Source organism: Lagopus muta, chromosome 11 (genome assembly GCF_023343835.1).
Source record: "Lagopus muta isolate bLagMut1 chromosome 11, bLagMut1 primary, whole genome shotgun sequence".
In the NCBI taxonomy this organism is placed as follows: Eukaryota; Metazoa; Chordata; class Aves; order Galliformes; family Phasianidae; genus Lagopus; species Lagopus muta.
This window is the reverse complement of record NC_064443.1, coordinates 19,338,447-19,357,067: the sequence shown is the minus strand read 5'-3', so window position 1 is coordinate 19,357,067 and position 18,621 is coordinate 19,338,447. Positions and strand designations below refer to the sequence as shown.

The window sequence follows — 18,621 nt, the reverse complement described above, 5'->3', positions numbered from 1 at the left end:
AACTGAGCTCAATCCCACGGCATCCACGAGTGGCATTTCAGGAACATGAGCAAATGTGCCATTGCAACCACTGCAAAGTTACCTGACAGCACTAGAGTCAAAGAGTTAACATGGATTTACGTTTTAATGAGAAAGATCAGTTCATACACAAACATTTAAGAAAAAACAAGTCCACAAGAAGGGCAGCCATTGCAGACTTAAGAACCTCAAGCCACAGAACAGCCTGCTGCTATCTGTTAGCAACCTGCTGCTCTGCACACTGAGCAGCACTGCGCCTGCCTGGGGAACAATTCACCTATCTGCTAAAAACAATCTGCTTTGAGTTACGCAGAGACATACAGACACACAGCTGTGTATTTGAGGTATGGGGAAGAGAACATACAGGCCAAGATCCTTTCTCTCTGTGCAGCTGGCCTGCTGAAAAGCACAGCTCTGCTTCGGGGAGCTAGGCCTGCAGCTGGGGCAGCTTCTGTGCTTCAGGGGGCACCAGCAGCCCAGACGGACCATGTTCCTCAAGGCCAATCCCTGGGACAAGGGAAAGGTGGAGCTCAGAGCACCCACCTTGTGGGAATGCTTCTGGTATACCAGTATGGGAGCTGAGGGTGTGGGCACAGAGACACAGAGCAGAAAGGGCTCCCAAAACCAAGATGCAGTCTGTATAGCTGACAAAGTTCCATCATCTAGAGATAAACGAAGCAGTAATTCGGTAAAGAAGGACAAATTAAGGCATTCAAGGCATGTTCTGTGTAAAAACTCGTTAGCTTCAGAGTTGCTACAATGAGGGTTTATGAACACACAGAGACAGAGGCTAACACAGAAATGCTTAGGTCATCTTTCTTTCAGAAGTTTTGGGCCCAGCGCTCAGAAGGCAACTGTGGAAGCTCTCACATGAACACCCCCTACAATTTGTGATTTGAAAGTAAATTCAGCATGTGAGAGAGCAAATTCCCACCAAAACCAAATCATTCAAGCAAACCTGGTGCTGCTTTGCCACTGATTTTAGAGTCTGGATTAAGTTAATCCTTGGCATAACTTTCTAACACAGAGGAAGTTGAGCTGCACGCACTTCCTCCAGACAGATACCCCAATCTCGTGTTACTATGGAATGTTCTGAAATAGTCCGAAGCAAACTCCTCTGAGCCCCATCTGTGCCAGGCCACTGCGGTCCCTGCTCAGCAATGCACGAAACCCGGAGCAGAGCCCTCACAAAGGAGAACATTCCCACACTGTCTGCCCTCTGGAATCTGACCTACCAGCACAGCAAATGTTCTATGGTACGGCTGAGTTTGTTCCAGAACTTCAGTGCAGACGTTAGCTCTGGGCACACTTTACAGTGGCTGTTCCTCCTAAGCTCGGTGCTTCGCTATCTACACGGCTCAGGACGCGCAGTCCTTTTAGTGGAGGCCTTCCTCCAGTAACATCTCGCTTCTCTCCACGGAGAGCCGCTGCAGGTCCTTCTTGATGTCGGGGTGATCCTCCAGCTCCTCGTACAGCGAGCGCACGATGTCCAGCTTGCGGTAATCCCCCGGCCGGACCAGGCTGCGCACCACCTGCAGGCAGCGCTCCTTCAGCGTGAACACTGCGGGGAAACAGAGCGAGCGGGCAGCCTGGCAGCGGCGGCCGGGCACCGCACTGCGAGGGGTGCCGCCCGGGACGGGAGGGCAAACGAACCCGGCAGCGTGACTCAGAACGCGCGAGGCCGCTCCGAAAGTACTGCGTCCTTCCCATCTCCGCGTTAAGTACGGCGGACAGAAGGATCGCGGGAACGCCGGTGGGTGGAGCGCCTCTCAGCTACAAAACGTCACTTTTGGACGGGCCACCAGCGCGAGCCGCGCGTTTTCTCCGGCGGCGAACGCGAGCCCGCACGCCGCGCTTCCCCCCAGCCCGCAGCGCCCCGCACCTGGAAGCGTGATGTCGGCCTCGCTGATGTCAGGCGCGGCCACGAACAGCTCCTGCCGGTTGACGAGCAGCCCATCGTGCGTGCCCGCGTCGCGGAACAGCCACAGGTGCCCTGCGGGGAGCGGCACTCAGCCCCGCGGCGCATCGCGGCCCTCGCCGCGCCCCACCCACCCCGCGGCTCCTCACCGCGGTAGCTGTGCATGATCCGCCCGGTGCGCGGCCGCAGCACGGGGTAGTAGCGCGGCCGGCCCTCGAAGTCCACCCAGATGGGGAGCACGGCGCGCGGGCTGCGGTTGTTGAAGACGACCTCGGAGAGCTCGCGCGTGTTGGCGGAGCGCAGGCACGGCGCGGAGGGAGCCGGCGGCGCCATCCCGGCTGCGGGGCCCCGCCGCGGCAACGCGCCTGCGCGGAAGTGACCGGAGACTGGCGGGGCGCCGCGCATGCGCAGCGCGACGTGGTGATGGGACGCGGCGACGCAGCAACGCAGCAACGCAAGGACGTAAGGACGTAACGCCGCGCCCCGCAGCTGCGCGAACCGCCGCTTGCAGGGCAGAGCATCGACTGCGGGGTTGGGCGGACGGCTGGTGTTGGCCTCATCTGAGGGAAAAAGAACGCGAACTGCAGCGCACAGCGGGCGCAGAACAGAACACTGCCCGGACTTCGTGCCTCTACAGAACTAAGAACCTTTAATGCTCCTTAATCCGCCTCTGAGCACATTACTGTGAGCTTGAATACACTGTAATGAAACGACAAGCTGGTAATTAGTGTTTCTGCTCTTCAAGAGCTGAGTAATCAGTCTGAGAAATCGCGGTATAGTGGAGAAGAAAAGAGATTTTCAACTTCCATTAATTGAACGAACTGTATTCTTTAAGTAGGCAGCACTCCTACAGCAGCTCCAGTCAGCTTGTAAATCCAAATGTACTGCCTCCCTCAGTGCCAACACAGACACCAAAACACAAACTTGTAGGTAAAGCTGCTGGAAGCGTCTCTGCTCTTGAACAGAAACCACAACTGCTGTGCTAAGGCAGCACGGGGCATCGCCCTCACCCACAGCAGGACCCCAACACAGCGGTGAGGCAGCACAGCTCTGAGCACTGAGTCGAGGTACCACTTAAGACATCAAACAGCAGCACCAGCACACTGCTCAGCGTTTTCTCACCCAAGTATCAAACATCTCAATTTACATTTGGGCAATAGTACAAACTTCAAACTTTCAGTTTGGAAAAGTCCTACAGCAAAGAGGTACTACCTCTAAACCCTTTAAAGTGACTAACACTAAGACTGGCATTTTAAGATATGATTTCTACAGTTCAGGGGAAAAATTAGCAGCTAATTGGCTCCAAAAATGCTTCAACATGTTTTCTACTATAAGCAGAGGAAACAAGCATTTAACTGAGAAATACAACAGACGTAGTAGAAAAGACTCAGGCAAAGGAGAGCATTACTAACACCACTACTGACTTTCAGTTTGGGTGGCAGGGTGAAAAGAGAGAATTTAAGTCACATTCAGAACACAGTACAACGGGGAGCTCTCAGGTTGGTCCCTGGTCCATTGCTCACATTAAGCAGTTCTCACATTTATTGCCTTCTGCTTAGGAACAGAGACACACACTCTCAGCTGTCTCCTTCACCAATCTGCTCATCTGGAAGTTCTGGAGGTGTCTGCTGTCTTCTTCCACACAGGCTATTACCAGAATGACCTTTTTTCTTCCACTCTTTCCCAGGTGCGTTTCAGAAGATACACTGCAGCATGAAGCCCCCCTACATTCACCCACACCGTGTGATTTTTGCGCCAGATGTGTCCCAGTCTTGACAAGGCCTACGATAGAAAAAAAACACAAAGAACAGCCCCAAGAGTGGTGGTGGCTTCTTCAGGACAAGGATGTAAGGATAAATTTGCTTTAGATGTCATTCCTGACTATCCCAAATCACACCTGAATAAGGTCTAAAACCACATTAAAATGCTGCTATTTATTTCTTCAGAAAAACATCACCCTCCATAGTGAAGTCAGCTTAAAGTTTTTTTCCTCAGTAGATTTTTCCTCTGCAAATAGGTTTGTTTTACTTCTAAGGTTTCACTCAGAACATACCTTGGCGAAGCATTTCTTGTCCTGAGTAAGCAGCACAGCTCTACCTGTGCCTGGTGTGCAGATCCGCCCCATCTCCATGAGGCAGGCTGGATAGAGATCCCAGTTCTTCTTCTTTGACCCTATCCTATAACACAGATCAAGATCTCCTTTGTGACTGTTGAAAAATGTATGTATGACCACATAAACCTTCAGCCTTCATTCTGAATGCAAAGTATTTACATACTTCTCAATTAGGCCCAGTTAAGTTACAAGAGAACCCTAAATCTGGACACACGAGCACACGTGGCAGTGATGGTCACACACAAGAACTCGGAATTCGTGGTCCCTCACCTCTTCCCAAAAGGCATGTCTGTCACAATGACATCCACAGAGCCAGTCCGCAAAGGGAGATTGCAAATATCCCACTGAACGATGTCCAACGGTGCAGCCAAGGAAGCACTGCTACAAAAGCAAAGACCTCAGATATGGGCTACTGAAAATATTTTTACAGTGAAGAACTCTATAACAGTAACACAGTAGGGAAAAGGTCAAGAAAATCTGTGCAAGACAGATTTATTCCTATAAAGCCTATGGGAAAATAAAATCACTTGTACCGCTCTTACCTTTCCTTATTTTCATTTTTCTTTAGCAAAGAGCAGATGTTGCTTGCTGCTCTCTTTACAGCTTGCGGGTTGTTATCACCAGCAATGTGATAGCAACCAGGCCATTCCATAGCTCCCTGGGGGGAAATACTGATAAACATTAACGTGAACACTGCTTGCTTTTTGAAACAACCCCCCTCCAAAAAAACCCCACCAGAATACGACAAAGCAATTTGAAGCAGATGTCAGCGATTTTAAAACTCCATAACGGATGTGTCACAGGCCTTAGGCAACTTAACGGCTCAAAGTTCTTTTAGGTTTTGCTTCTTCTTGTTATTGGAAAGGAAACTAAAGGCATTTAGTAAAAGCGTGCTTGGAGCTGTTGAGAAGTTGGCGAGATGCTTCTGTTGTTGGCTGCTCAGTTACTGCCATTAAAACTTACGTGTTACTCAGTTGCAGATACTGTCTTGAGTTTTACTACGTTAAAAAGAAAGGAAGAATCACCTCTATGGGTATTGCACCTGTACCACACATTGGATCAATGATGATATCTGTCGGCTGGGGATCGCAGAGCCTGAGGAGCAGAAAAGAAAGGTACTTTGAGAAAAAAGCACGTGAATTTCTTGTACCGATGGAAAACAGAACTGTTTCGATCACAGCAATTGAGCCCTTCTAATACAAGACGTGAACATTAACTGCATTTAACAACCAGCACTTATACATGCCAGTCCAGTGAAATTCTTTCAAGAATTGTCATCTAGTATTTTGAAAACTGGCTAATGGTTTGCAGCAAGTATTTTCTTTTCTAAGCTGGAAAGCATCCAGTGTTGCTATGTCTTTATTCCCTTTTAACAAGAACCGACAAAAATGGCTTCTAAGGAAGCAGCGGAGGGGATAAGGCAACTCGTTTGTGAAGCAGAGTGACTTATTATCTAAGAATCATATAAAGCCATGCGTTTGCACTGACCTAAGCATGCCATAAGCAAGAGTTGAGCGAAGAGTTGTGGGTCCAAAATGTGTAATATTTCTTCTGTGAAGACTCTCCTCAGTTAACGCAATGCCCACAACTACTTCATTATTGTGAATATTCAGGAGAACCTAAAGAAAAACTGGAATTGAATTTCAGAAGTAACACAAGTTTCCCACAGTACATCTGGTAAATGTTTAAACCAGCAGCTGTGATTTATACAAAGTCAGGAAATACATTTATAAGAGCACCATCCACTGCCTTTAATGAGGACACAGTCAGGACAGCGTGGGTGTTTTTTCACTTGCACAAAAAGCACTCTGTGATGATGTTTAAAGAACTTTGCTTTATATTTACTGGGGAGAAGTAAGGATAAGTCCTGCAAGTCACAGTGCAGCATTCACAAAGCAAACAGAATTTGCAATAGAAACCCCACGCCTGGTCCCCTATGCAGTGTGAATCTGGAAGGTGAAGACACCATTACAAGAAAGGGGGTCAGCCCTGAAAAGAATCTGCAAGAAAATCATTTCGCCTTATTGCCTCTCAAAATGAGAATTTTAATGGACCATATCTGCTGGACCTCCTTTCCAAATTTCTGCTTTCCCCATGAAAAGGGAAAAAGCAGTGGACAACTAACATAACCCTTTTTGTTCCCTGTAACCATGTGAGCAAATAACGTAAGAGGAGGTAAAACTCAGTATAAAACCATACGGTGTAGCTCAGAGAGGAGAACTTTTGAGCACTGACTCAGGTGCCCTGAGCTTAGTGATGTTAATGGCTTATCTTGAGTGCGTGCAGAGCAAACGGGAGCCTGAAAATGAGAGGTGCCCTCAGAGGGTCACAAAAGAGATGAGGGACAAGCAAGCAGTGGGGTGTGAGGATATACGTAACATGGCCATGAAATTAATGCTTCTGATTTCAGCATTAACGACTTCCAGCTTCAGGACAACCTTGTAAAGGTTGTTTTGGAGCTCTCTGAGAATCAAAACTAAGAATCAATTTTTGAAATAGAATTATTGCAAGGCACAAGGCAATACCTCCACATCAAAGTTAGTCATGTCAGCCTTCCACTGGAAGTGCTCCTGCACAGCTCCTCCGAAGTCTCTTGCGGCCTCATTTGATGTAAAGCTGTGCTTGTCTCCAGCTCTATTGCACGTAACGCGGAACTTTAACACCTTTGCATCTCCTTCATCTTTCCTATCATCTCCAGCCTTCGTCTCAGCCCCAGAACTGGCACGCAGCTCGTTTTTAGCCTCTGACTGTTCGTTATCCTCCTCCTCATTCTGCGAGGCCTCTCCTTGCGTCTCCTCCGCACTCTGGCCAACAGCCGGCTCTGTTCCCGCCATGTTTGGGGCGCAGTCCTCCTGCCCCCCCACAGCTTTGTCATCCTTCTCCTCCTCTCCACCATCACGCAGCTTTTCTTTGCTTGCAGTTCTCTGCAGATTCTGCTTTTTGCGTTTTGTCTTCTTCTTTTTTAAGCTGTTGTTCAGCTCCCAAATTCTCAAAGGATCAGTCCAAGGCAGTTTTTTAACCAAACCTTCCAAATCTTTTAAAGCATCTTCCTTTAAAAGACAAAAGAAATTGTACTTCAAAGCCATTCCCTTTCTTGAAGAACGACCCTCTTTCTAAATCTCTTAAATTAGTCCATACATGCAATCACTGCACATCTGATCACAGCTTGCACTTTTTGTGTGCAATTGGTGCCACATCTGGGTGGTGTTTTACACCACAGGATCCGGAACAAACAATCACGTATCACAGCTACCACTACATTAAGAGACCAAGAGAGATTTATTGTCCTCCATCCAAGGGTGACCTCCAAGCACACAGCTGCTCTCATTCTCGGTCTCCCACGAAGCAAACACAACAGAAGGGATTGGGGCAGACAACAAAACCACACTCCAGTTTTAAAACCCCACCAAGAACTGGGACAGCACTACAAGCATTTTAAAAATCCTTACTCCTGAAATACTCAGAGCACTACAATGAAAACGATTCTCCAAACCCCGAAACTGAGGGAAAGCAGCGATTAACTCACCTTGGTTTCCTTAAACTGATAATCTTTGAACTCCTGAACGACAACAAACAAATTATCCACGGACCTCAGCCGATGAACCTGCAGCGAGGGAGAGCAGCGGCGCTCCGTTACCATCGGTTACAAAGCGTCGCCACCTTACATCTACACCCGACCCGGCGCCGTGCCGCGGAGGTCACCGGTTTAGGTGCAAAAGCAGTAAGAAAAGCCGGCCCGGGTCTGGCTGACTTCAGCCGCCTTTCTCAAAGCACGGCAAACCCGACGAACCAGCCGGCAGGACGGGCTGCCCTACGGCTGGCGGCAAGCCGAGAGCGCTCCGCTGCGGACGGGGCGCCGCTATGCCCACAACCACCGGTGGCCGCAGCCGGCCGGAACGGCGCCGGGGTGCCGAGGGGGGCCGCGGTCGGCGCACGCACCTCGGGCAGGCAGCGGGCCGGCACCTCGAAGTAGATCTTCCCGCGGTCCCTGCTGATCCGGGACGCGGAGCCGAGCTTCTCCTGCACCTCGGCGGCCGCCGTCGCCTCGAACCCCGTGGGCACGGTGGCGCCGATAACGGCCGCGCCATCCCCGGCCGCCTCCGGCCCGGCCGCCTCCGCCTCCGCCATGCCCAAACGCCGGCGCGCGCCGCGGCCCGCCCAGCTTCCGCTTCCGCTCCGGAGCCTCGCAGCAGCGCCCCCTGCGGTCCGGCGGTCCGGCCGCGCTCGGCGCTCCGTGTGTCGCGGCGGGCGGGAGGGCGGCGCGCTGCTGCCGTGCCCGGAGCGGAGCGGGCGGCGCTCGAGCGGCACCAGCGCGAGTGTTTTTCACTCCTTAAGGGAAAACCTCCCTGCGGTAATGATGAGCAGCCGGCGCTTCTGCGATGTCTATGCCCAAGGACCTCCCGGGCTTTACGTCCGAGCGGCGGCGTGTGCTGGGGGCACGCGGTGACCTCGGGGCTCACCTGGCCTTCGGTCCCGCGTGTCTGAAAGGGCGGAGCCGTGCGGGATTGCACGGTCCCGGCTGGGGCCTCTGCGAGGAGAGCCTTGAGTGGAGAAGACGAGCATCCTCAGTGCTTGTGTAAGACTTTATAAATCAAACTCAGGGCCGACTCAAGTGATTACCTGAAATATCCTTGAATGGAGGGAAACGTTTCAGCCATTATGGAAATGACTCTTTAGCAGAGAGGCTGAAAAGAAACCATAGCGACAATGTAAATTAGGTAGTGGGAAAGGAAAACATAAGCAGATGAGAGGTACTGACTTGAGTTAGAATCAGGACTCTAGAAAGTCAGCGCTGTTCTCTTTCTGAAATGACCAGATAATGACAACAGAGATGCTTGTGTATGGGAGAGGCATGTTGATAGCAGCATGTAAATAGCTGCCACTGCCACCACGCTGTGTAAGTCCTACCTGCATTCAGTGCAGATCTGCTCAGCGTGTTTATTTCCTCCAGCTCAGTGCTGCGTTCAGACAAGTCCCAACCACGGAGTGTCTCCCAGCTGGCTCTGTCCTTGTACTCGTGTGTCACACTGCAGGGCAGAGCAGGATTATCTCTTGCCTGTGGTGACCAAACATACCCAAATTAATGAACAGCAGAAACACAATGTCACATACTTTCTGATGGATATGAAAAAAATCACCCATCCATGTAAGAATGACAACATTCCTATATTCTGCTTATCTAGCCATAACTTATTTTAAGATACAATGTACATATTAGTAGAGTGAATTAATTTTTTAATCACCTCCTTAGGTTCCCTGTACAGCTTTTGAAGCTCATCTTAAGGTTGTCCTGGGTTCGCTGTGCTGATCACAACCAGCAGAAACTTCAGAAATGTTCTGCCTTGTTTACATCTCCTCCTGCATGCACAGAGCGTTCTCCCTCTGCCCAGCTCTTAGATCTCCGTAACACAGATCAAATCAGCTCACCATCAGTGAAAACCAGTGCACTGCAGACCACCAGTGAAGCCCTCTGCATGGAACCCGCCTGTGGGCAGGAAACCACTGCATTGTTTTCATGACTGTTCAGAGAAACGCCAATGAAATGAATATTCTGCTAAATGTTACTTAAAGTGGATTCCCAGGGTGTTCAAGAGATTTTTAGAGACTTGTTTCGCCCAGCAGTTAGAATGCAAAAAGAAAGGGTGGCTGAAGATCTGTAGTCACAAGCTTCTCCCAGTGGCTGTTAGCACACATCCCACGCGGAACGTCAGTGGTTGCTGCGCTGTGTGCTGCCAATCACCTCTAGAAACAAGCTAACTGAGGGGCACTGCTCTGTCTCTATCATTCTTTGCTGCTCCCATTCCTTCTGCAGTGGCACCAAACCTGCCTGGCATCCAGCTCTGTGTACAACCGTATGCATTGAGAAGAAATAGTTTGCTCTTCCAATATAGAAAGCTTCTGAGCAGCAGTGGAGGCATTTTGGTGAGCACGGCGTGTCAGGTTTTGTGTTCTGTAACCTCTGTGAGAGAGCACAGCTTGTGGAGGCCTTTGGCTGATAACTTTACCGCTTCCTCCCCACGGCTCCTGCTGTGTGCCTTCCTGTTCTTAGTCCTGCTTTGCTTACTGCTGCACAGAAACGTTCCGTGGATTTAGGACAGAAATGAGATTACATTTGGGGATTTTTGTAGGAACCCCTTAACCTACAAACACCTACTGCTGGACAGCAGTCAAGTTTGCATGGAGATAACTTTGTAAACACACACATACAAGAATAAAAAAGAAAGCAAGAATGGAGGAGGTAGTTTACAATTTCAGATTCTTCACAGCATTTTAACCTCAGCTGTCAGACTGGTGTGTGCCTGGGCAGCCTGTGCTGTAAGCTGCAAGCCAGCCCTGGGCCTGTGGGCTTCAGCCCTGCTTGTCCTCCCTGCCGCCTAAGTGGGGAAAAGAGGCCACAGAGCTCGGAGCACACTTGCTGTTCCAGCCTGGAGCTCAGCTTTCTGATCAGAAGTCTGCTTTGACAGCCACGCAACAGATTTTTCGCAGTGCCTGCTGAGCTGGTTTGGGAAAGCAGTGGCACACATAAGCGCATATCTTGTGATAGGACACCCTGCAACAGGGTCTCTGAACAGGAGCATCCACGTACTGTCTCTCAAAACCCGAGGCGTGCTTATGCAATGCTGCGTCCATCTGTTGTTGAGATCATCTTAATGGCTGTGACGGCTCCCCTGCCTGCAGCCAGGCAGAATGGAAGAGTCCCTCTGCATAAATTATCGCAAAACAAACCCAGGCTTCAGTACTGTCAGCAGAGGAGGTCGTTAAATTCCGCAGTGAATCTGCTGTACCACTGTCAAGGCTTGCCTGTATTTGTGAGATGTTTTTTGCTAATGAGGAGAGTTTGTCTCCTGAGGAATTTTTAATTGAAACAGCAAAGCATCATCTGGTGGCTGCAGAGAGAAGCAGCTCCCAGTTCTGAGTGACCTGACCTTCCATCACCGGGCACAGCTCCTCCATGGGCACCACGTGCAGCTGGGACACAATCCGTTTTGGAGCTCCCTGCCTGCCTGCAGATGGAGTTACGCTGCCTGCAGCCCTGTCTGCAGGCTCAGGGTTCATCCAGTGCCCTGCCCATCTGCTGTTTCCCACAGGAGAGCACTGGGGTCTCTGTTGGTACAGGCCCAAGTGCTTCTGGAATTGCAGGGACAAAGTGCTGGCAGGTCCCCTCAGGCCCTGCTGGGCGGTCTGTGTGAAGCCAGGGCTCGCTTCACCCCAGCACCATGGGGAACCTCTACAAAGCACACGCTGCATGGCTTTCTGCAGCCCACTGGTCCAGGTTGTTCCAAGCCCCAAGGAGATCTCAGAGCAGCACAAAGTGTCCCCACACGCACACTGGATGTGCGCCCATTAACATGGCAGGCCGTGGCTGCGCTGCCCCGGCTGGCTGCAGCTCCATGGCGCTGCGCCTTCAGGCTGCCCCACAGCTTCAGGCCGGCTGGGCGCTGCTGCTGCTTTCCCACTGCCTGAGCATCCCCAGCTGCCTTCGCTGTGGTGGGGGAGGGCACATGTGCAATGAGACACTGCCTCCTGCTGCGGGGCCACCTCGGGGTGGCTTTTCAAGTCCTTCCTGTGGCCGAAGGCTTTTATGTGTGTTTCGGCTTCAGTCAGTGTTTCAAAGCGCATAGGCTACGTTCATATGTTTCAAATAACATGAGTTGGTCGGGGGACCACACACAGAAGGAGGGCTGCGGGATGAGACCATTTGCGTGGGCCAACGGATGATCGAAGGAAGCAGACCTTGCGCTTCCTCTCTCTTACTGAAGGAGAGTAGTTTAATTGGGGGGAACGGTGGTAATGGGCAGCTCAAATGAAGATGTGCTTGTCCCAGTTACTGCTGTTAAATTGCAGCCTCGGGCTGTTTGATGTGCTCACTGCAGCAGGCTGTGTACGTTCCCAAAGCTGGTGTCTGTTCAGTTCGCTTGAGGCAAAGTTTGAAGGCAAAATATCATCGATAGTGGGAGAAGAGGGGAATGCAGCTCATGGAACCTTTCTGCTCTGAGTTTCCCACAGCCTGCTGACCTCTAATAAGGAGCAGTGCTGACTGACACCTTTACAGACACATCTTTGCAGTTCACTGCTAGATCCCCATGGGTTCCTGCAGCTCCGCTGTGGGATTCATGCTGTTGGGAACCTCAGCTGTCAGAGCCACTTCCTCCTGTGCCGCGTAATGGGGCACTGCGGTTTTCTCTGTCCTTTTCCTGATCATCTCTTGGCCACAGCTGCGTGGTCTGTGGACTCCCACAGTCCTGCCTGCCTGGCTTCCTAGCTCTGTTCAATGCTTTAATTAATGGTTTGGATGGTAGAACAGAGAAAAGGCTGTACTGGGCTTGTGGATAACACATAGCTTGAAGGGACTCCAGGAGCTTTGGAGGAGAGGGCTGGGATTTAACATGAGCAGTAGAGGATGCTGGTATGCAATGACGAGCACCAAGCATGCTCTTCTTGAGCAGCAAAATGCAGCTGCAGCAGCACGAGATGCCATGGGAGGTGGGCACAGGCGTGGGCACAGCTGGGTGTGGGTGCACAGCATCATGTTGGGATGCCATGCATCACAGAAGGCACACAGTGGTGGAGCCTGCCTGCTCCTGGGGGCTCTGGAATTGTACGTCTGGAAAAAGGGAGAGTGTTCAGAGGTGAAAAAAGCGTGATCTAAAAATGACTTCTAGGAGGAACTGACCAAAAATTGAACTCTTTTCTTAAAAACATAAAAATAATGGGGAAATACATGGGGAGGTAATGCAAGGATCACAGTGACCCGCCCTGCACTACCCCTGTGTGCATCATGGTGTTTGCTGTTAGCACCTGACACGTCTGATTAGTTCCTAACTGAGAGCAAAAGGTTACTGAGGCTCAGAGAACGCGGCTGCTGTGTGATGCCCTGAATGCTGATGAGCATTCACACACTTTGCATTTGTGTTTTACTGCTGCTTTCATGTGAAGCTTTGTTTTCCTAGCTGCTAATTTATTAGCAGGTAAATTGCAGCTTGCATATTAAAAGGCCTGCCAAATATCACTCGGGGGCCAGAAGAGTCTCTGATGGAATTGCAAAGTCTCTCTTTTTTTTTCTTCAGAAAAGCTGTCTTATGAAGTCTTTCTAATTATTCTCTAAGATGAACTCTAACAATTGTAATAGCGTAACATCAGAAAAGTTGTATTAATTTACTTGCTGTTAAACTCTCTGTGACCCTGCTATGGGGACAGTGAGGCTCCAAGCTATTGCTCTGATGCCTGTCATCTTAAACCACGTTTTCCAGAGGGTGTGACATGCTCAGCAATCTTGCTATCTCACACACTTTGGGCTGAGAAAAATCAGTTTCAACCTCTTTTCTACAGAACCAGACTGCTGTATTCAAAGCGGTGGCGTGAATGTGCTTCCACCTCTTCCTTTCCCTTAAGTCATCATAACAAGTGCCCAGCAGTAAGACTGTCACTGTAAAAGCAGTGAATTCTCATCATAAGGGTCCGTTGTTTCCAACTCAGTCATTCCTGCGGTACAAAATCAAAATGGCCCCAGGGAAGTTGGAATGGAGCGCAGTGTGGCTGTGGGTGCAGTGACAGGAGCCCACTGCGCCTCGTGGGCCCGTGTGACACGGGAAGCAGACAGCACACGTGTGGTGCTCCATCAGTTCCAGTCCAGCCGTGCCTTCAGTGGGCTGTGCTCAGTGCTTTGTCTGGTCTATGCTGTTTTCACATCTAGAAGCACTGCCGTGCACAGATCACAAATCAAGTGCAGAAGGTGCATTTTGAGAGAAATTATCGCCCTGATGGTGAGAGACCTGAATGCTTGAGGGATGCGAAGGAGGGAACGTAGCCGAGGGGTGAGCAGTGTGTGATGAAAGGACTTGCTGCAGAATCACGTCACACCTGCGTTAACTTGGAGCCAACGTTCCTTTGTGCTTCGACATTGCTGGATGAAAAAATGCCAATTTTCGGGGTATGTGTAGATGAAGAATTGCAAAGCTACGTTAGGATCCAGGTGGCGCTGCCAGCTGTGTGCTCCCCTGTTCCTTAAAAGAAATTCTGCGGAGGGAATACTCGTCTCCTGCACGTGGAAGGACCATTGGAAGAGAATAAGAAAGGGGTAACGGCTTCAGAGCCTCCTCCCCTTCGAGGCGGGATGGAAGCAGAAAGGCATGTGGAGTTCTAAGGGTGAGAAATGGTTCTACTGTGAAAAAATTCTGCATCTGGGCAGGATAAAAATAGGAGCTGGGAAGTGATTGGGCTCACTTCGTGACTATTGCCAGATGGGAGGAATGCAAAAGAATGCAAATACAGGCGAGCACGGCTTTTGTGTTCGGCTGATTGAATGTGAACGGCTCAATGGGCAACGAGCCTCAGCAGAGCAATAGGGAGAGTGGGGGTCCGATTTCAGGAGGGGCTGAGTTCAGTCTGACAAAGAGCCACAGAATGCGATTCTAAACCGAACCGCTCCAGTGCTCACCGCATGGAGCAACATCAACAACGCTGAAAACGCTCTGAAATGTTCGGTACCTTCAGTCTCTTCGCAGAGAGCAGCTGAAACAAACCCTTTATTAAAATGATGTTGTGATATCTTTCTTGCTTTCTTAGGAAAAAAAAACAAACAAAAACCCCAAACCCACCCAAAGGTGAATTATTTCAGTCTGCTGCACACATTATGAGTCTGAACACGTCTGCTACGATGGGATTCCCCTTCTCGACCATTGCTTCTGCAGCTACACCAGGACTTCGTGCTCTCAGTTTGCATTTTCTATTAACAGCTCTGAGTTCCTGCTATGTAAATTCTGGCTTAGGCCACTCAAAACCCCGAAGGAAGAGCTCAGACTCTGGGCAGCGCTCCCCAGTCTGCGTGCTGCTCAGCCTGGCAGCCAGAGCTGCCGCAGAGCCCCAGCGTGGCTCTGGGGGGAAATTCGTGCCTTTCCCCAGCCGTGTTTGCTGCTCCTCGTGGCAGCGCTGCGGGCCGTCGCTCAGCTCTGCATGTGCTCTCCTCTCCTCTCGCCTCTCCTCTCCCTCCTCTGTTAACTTCTGCATCCATCCCGACCCTGCTTGGTGCTGGAAGGTGCTGGCTTGCAGTGCAGTCTTTGCTTTGCAAGTGCTGTGCAGGGAGCAGCAAGATGAGGAAACAGCCGTATGTACACATTGCATTTCCCACGACTTGCTCTTCTTCCAAGCAGCAGTTCTGAGCCCTGGGAGTCACCCTGTGACACGGAGAGCTGTGAGTGTGAGTGTGCACTGTGCTGCTCTGATTTTCCTCATCCACAAAAAGAAGCAATCCTAAATAGCACCTATACTTGCTGCTGCACCTACATGCTAAGTTATTTTGAATAGATGAAGCAAATGAATGAGATGAAAGCTTTGGTTTATTTACTACCGCTCCATTCCCAACACACAGCTGCCAGTAGAGCCTCCAGAAGCACTGCTGGTCTGTGTGCATTCTTCACACATTTAGAAACAAACCTGCACGTGCTGGTTCACATCTTGTGATGAATGCTCTGTTTAAGGAACTGTCTGTCATCACTTTACAAATTCTACAGCACCGTGTTTTCCAGACGGTGAGGGGAGATGCCTTCTGGGTTAGGTGCTGTTGGACACAGTCTGTAAAAGTAATCGTGGGCAATCCAGAATTGACATGGGCCCCAGGTACCTGGCATTGAGCTGGGAAGGTATTTTGAAGTGAAGCTGGGGAAGTTGTGCGATGCCACAGGGAACAGAGTCTGGAAAAAAACGGCAGGTTTAAATATTCTCCCTGTTTTGCCAATTTAATAATTTGTTTGTTCTATATCCGTGTCTACGTGGCCGTTAGAAGCAGACTTCTTTCATCAAGCTCACACCGTGCGCTGCAGCCGTCGCAGTGAGTCTGGCGTGGTTTGGCCCCAGGGCTGTCAGCAGCAACGCCTCAGTGGGGTCAGCATCCTCCCTGCTGCCCTTTGCCCCAGGGGACTCAAATGTGTGATGGCAATTTGTCCTCCGCTGCAAAACACCAAAGTCAGAAAAGCAAGTCCTCTAAGTTTGGAATTATGCAGCATGACAGATCGTCAAACCCATTTTGCTGTGGCTTGAGCTACAGACCTTTTTGGAGCACCAGATTCGATTTACAGTTGATGCAGTCATTCACATGAATTCAAGTCTGCGAGGCTTTATTTCAGGGGATATAAAAATCCCACCCATCACTCACGTGTGCTCACTGCTTCTGCAGTTTGGCTCACAGCAAGCTGTAGCTGGTGCTTTGTGAAAGCCTTGTGCAGCACACATGCGATGCCAGGCTTGGGGCAGCTGCACAGCAAAGCCCCCCATGCTAGCAGCAGCACTGCAGGGCGCACTGCCTGGGAGGGCAGCGTTGTTTGCTCAGTTCTGAGTTGTCTGTGGGCAGAACAGTTTGGGGAAGTAAGTTCTAGAAAAGCACCACTTTTCCCAAACGTTCCCCTTTCGTTGACCAGTAACCCCAAAGCTTGTGGGGCAGCATGACGCTGTTTGTGAGCTGAGCTGGCCTGGGTGTGCAGTGACAGCTGGGGGAATAGGGAGCAACACCTCCTTCCCCGTGTAGAAAATGCAACTTAAATTCCAACCTGAGCCACTCCTATGTAAAAAGTCAGTTGTGGATCAGTGCTATTCAGTGCTGTGTAGGTTGGAGCACAAGTCTCGAATGGCTGAGCTGAGTCTCAGTAACATTGTAAAAATATTTGCAACTGAATGGCTGCAATCTTTTTCCTGCCTTCTCCGGCCTGCCTCAAGAGTGCTTATGAAACTAATGACATTGCTGCTTTGCTCAGGAAATACTGCTCCCTCTGTGCTGGCCCAGGTCTTGCCCATGCAGCATATTCTCTATTAGGCTGCAGCAGGCTCTGATGCCGGTGTCAGCTCAATTTCCTCCTCTTAAGTGCATGCCAAGAGTTGGATGCCAAAAGCTGGCAGGAAAACAGCTCAGAAGAACCCAGGAACGAAAGAGGACATGGGAAGGATGCCAGAGCCTAAAGAAGTGAGATAGAGGAACCGCTGGGATGGAGACCGAGAAGGAACCGCCACTCCCAGCACTGCTTCCCTTTGCTGCATAGAAGAGAAAGGAGCCGTTCATGCTGGACACGCTTCTGTCCTTCTTCTACAAGTATTTCTGGGCTATCTGCTCGTCTGTCTGGGGAAAAGAGGTAACCAAACCCCCAGACAAATCCTCTGCCAAAACGTCCCGTTCCACACACACATCTAAGCGATCAGAGAACGAGCAGATGACCAGATGGGAAGTGAGAGGGCTGCTGGTGCTGTGTGATGGTTTCAGGAGGGCCGTGGGGCTCGTGGCAGTGAGCTGCTGTGCAAACCTGCAGAGCTCAAGTCGTGCTGCCTGCAGATACGAGGCCTCCAATGTGCCTGTAAAGGAGGAACGAGGGGCAGAGGAGGGCCTTGAGCCCGTGATGCCCACAGAGCTGTGGGAGCAGTCAGTGCAGCTGCAGTGCTTTGTGTTTGCCACCTACTTGAAATGCTCATCACTCCCCTGAGCTGGTGCCTCCTCTAAACTGCTGTCAGCTGTGGCATTGCATTGCACCCCTGGGCATCGCATTGCTGGGGCACACTTCAACTGTTTCCTGATGCTGCTCCCGTGCCTCCTGGAGCAGCTGAGGTTTGCTGACATCCCAGGAGCTCTGCCAGCCATCCCTTGTACCCCCAGGAGGGCATGGTGTGGGCAGGGCCTGGGGCTCCCAGGGTGCCTTCCTCTGCTGGGAATGCAGCGAGGGTTTGCAGCCCAGGACTGGTTCCTTGCTACAAATGTAAGCTGATAAGGAATTTGTGGTAGCAAAGCCGTATAAACCAGGAAATAGCTGAAGAGTTCCCATATATAGTCAGCAGTGCAGAAAACCTGTGTGGATGATTTACCTAATTAACAAATAGGCTTTACATACCCACGGTGTTTATTACCCTTTCGAATTAATTTATGAACAACCCACTATAATCAATATTGGTGATTTAACTTAGGAAACTGATATGAATGAATTTCTTTAACAATATCTAGGTAAGCTTAATTATCTTCTCTGAGGGAAGTCACATTTTTCTAGAGCAGTGCAGAAACTCACCTTTAAGATGGATGTGTGCACAGCTCAGGAAAGCAGCTGGATGGGCAGCATCCCGAGCAGGACTCGGCCAGCCCACCTGCAGCCGGCGATCCTCTCTTCCCTGGGCGAGGAGCTGCTGCACAGGAGGGGATGGGGGATGGCTGCACGGGGGCTGGGGGACCTGCACTGTGCATGGGGTGCTCAGCACAGCCAGCGTGAGCCCACTGCCGTGCCACAGCTTGGGCCCTGCAGGTTGGGGGAGCTCACAGGCAGCTTCTTTATTTACCATTTTTTAAAATAAATCTGCTTGAGGTTTTAAACATTTGGTATCTCACGTCTTTTCCAAGCACTCCTTTGAGAAGTAGTGCCCGACTTGCTTATAAAGAAAGCATCACTTTTTAGTTCTGTTTGAGAGATTGAAATGCATCCAATAAATAGCATTGTCCAACTCTGTATGTCTACCAGTATAATTGGTGAGACTGAAAGTAACGCTCTGTTGACTTTTCTGGTATGTGCCAAGGCAGCCTGAAGCAGAGGGAGGTGGGGAATGAGAGCTG

The 18,621-nt window shown here is 50.5% G+C and overlaps 2 protein-coding genes across 3 annotated transcripts; both read right to left on the bottom strand.

Annotated features, from left to right (window-relative positions):
• Nucleotides 1-100: 100 nt before the first annotated feature.
• On the bottom strand, nt 101-2,356 carry VHL (von Hippel-Lindau tumor suppressor). The gene is made up of 3 exons (XM_048957416.1): nt 2,086-2,356; nt 1,901-2,011; nt 101-1,579 (listed from the first exon to the last, which is right to left on the bottom strand). The coding sequence occupies exons 1-3, from the start codon at nt 2,339-2,341 to the stop codon at nt 1,395-1,397; spliced, it is 552 nt and encodes a 183-aa protein (XP_048813373.1). The 5' UTR covers nt 2,342-2,356; the 3' UTR covers nt 101-1,394.
• A 184-nt stretch (nt 2,357-2,540) lies between these two features.
• On the bottom strand, nt 2,541-8,197 carry THUMPD3 (THUMP domain containing 3). Of its 2 annotated transcripts, none has more exons than XM_048957415.1 (9): nt 7,989-8,197; nt 7,576-7,653; nt 6,575-7,099; nt 5,538-5,668; nt 5,075-5,144; nt 4,592-4,707; nt 4,320-4,427; nt 3,990-4,113; nt 2,541-3,718 (listed from the first exon to the last, which is right to left on the bottom strand). In XM_048957415.1, the coding sequence occupies exons 1-9, from the start codon at nt 8,175-8,177 to the stop codon at nt 3,587-3,589; spliced, it is 1,473 nt and encodes a 490-aa protein (XP_048813372.1). In that variant the 5' UTR covers nt 8,178-8,197; the 3' UTR covers nt 2,541-3,586. The 2 variants fall into 2 exon arrangements, with proteins under 2 accessions (XP_048813372.1, XP_048813371.1); XM_048957414.1 differs by having other exon boundaries at nt 2,545-3,718; nt 4,320-4,430.
• Between the last annotated feature and the right edge of the window lie 10,424 nt (nt 8,198-18,621).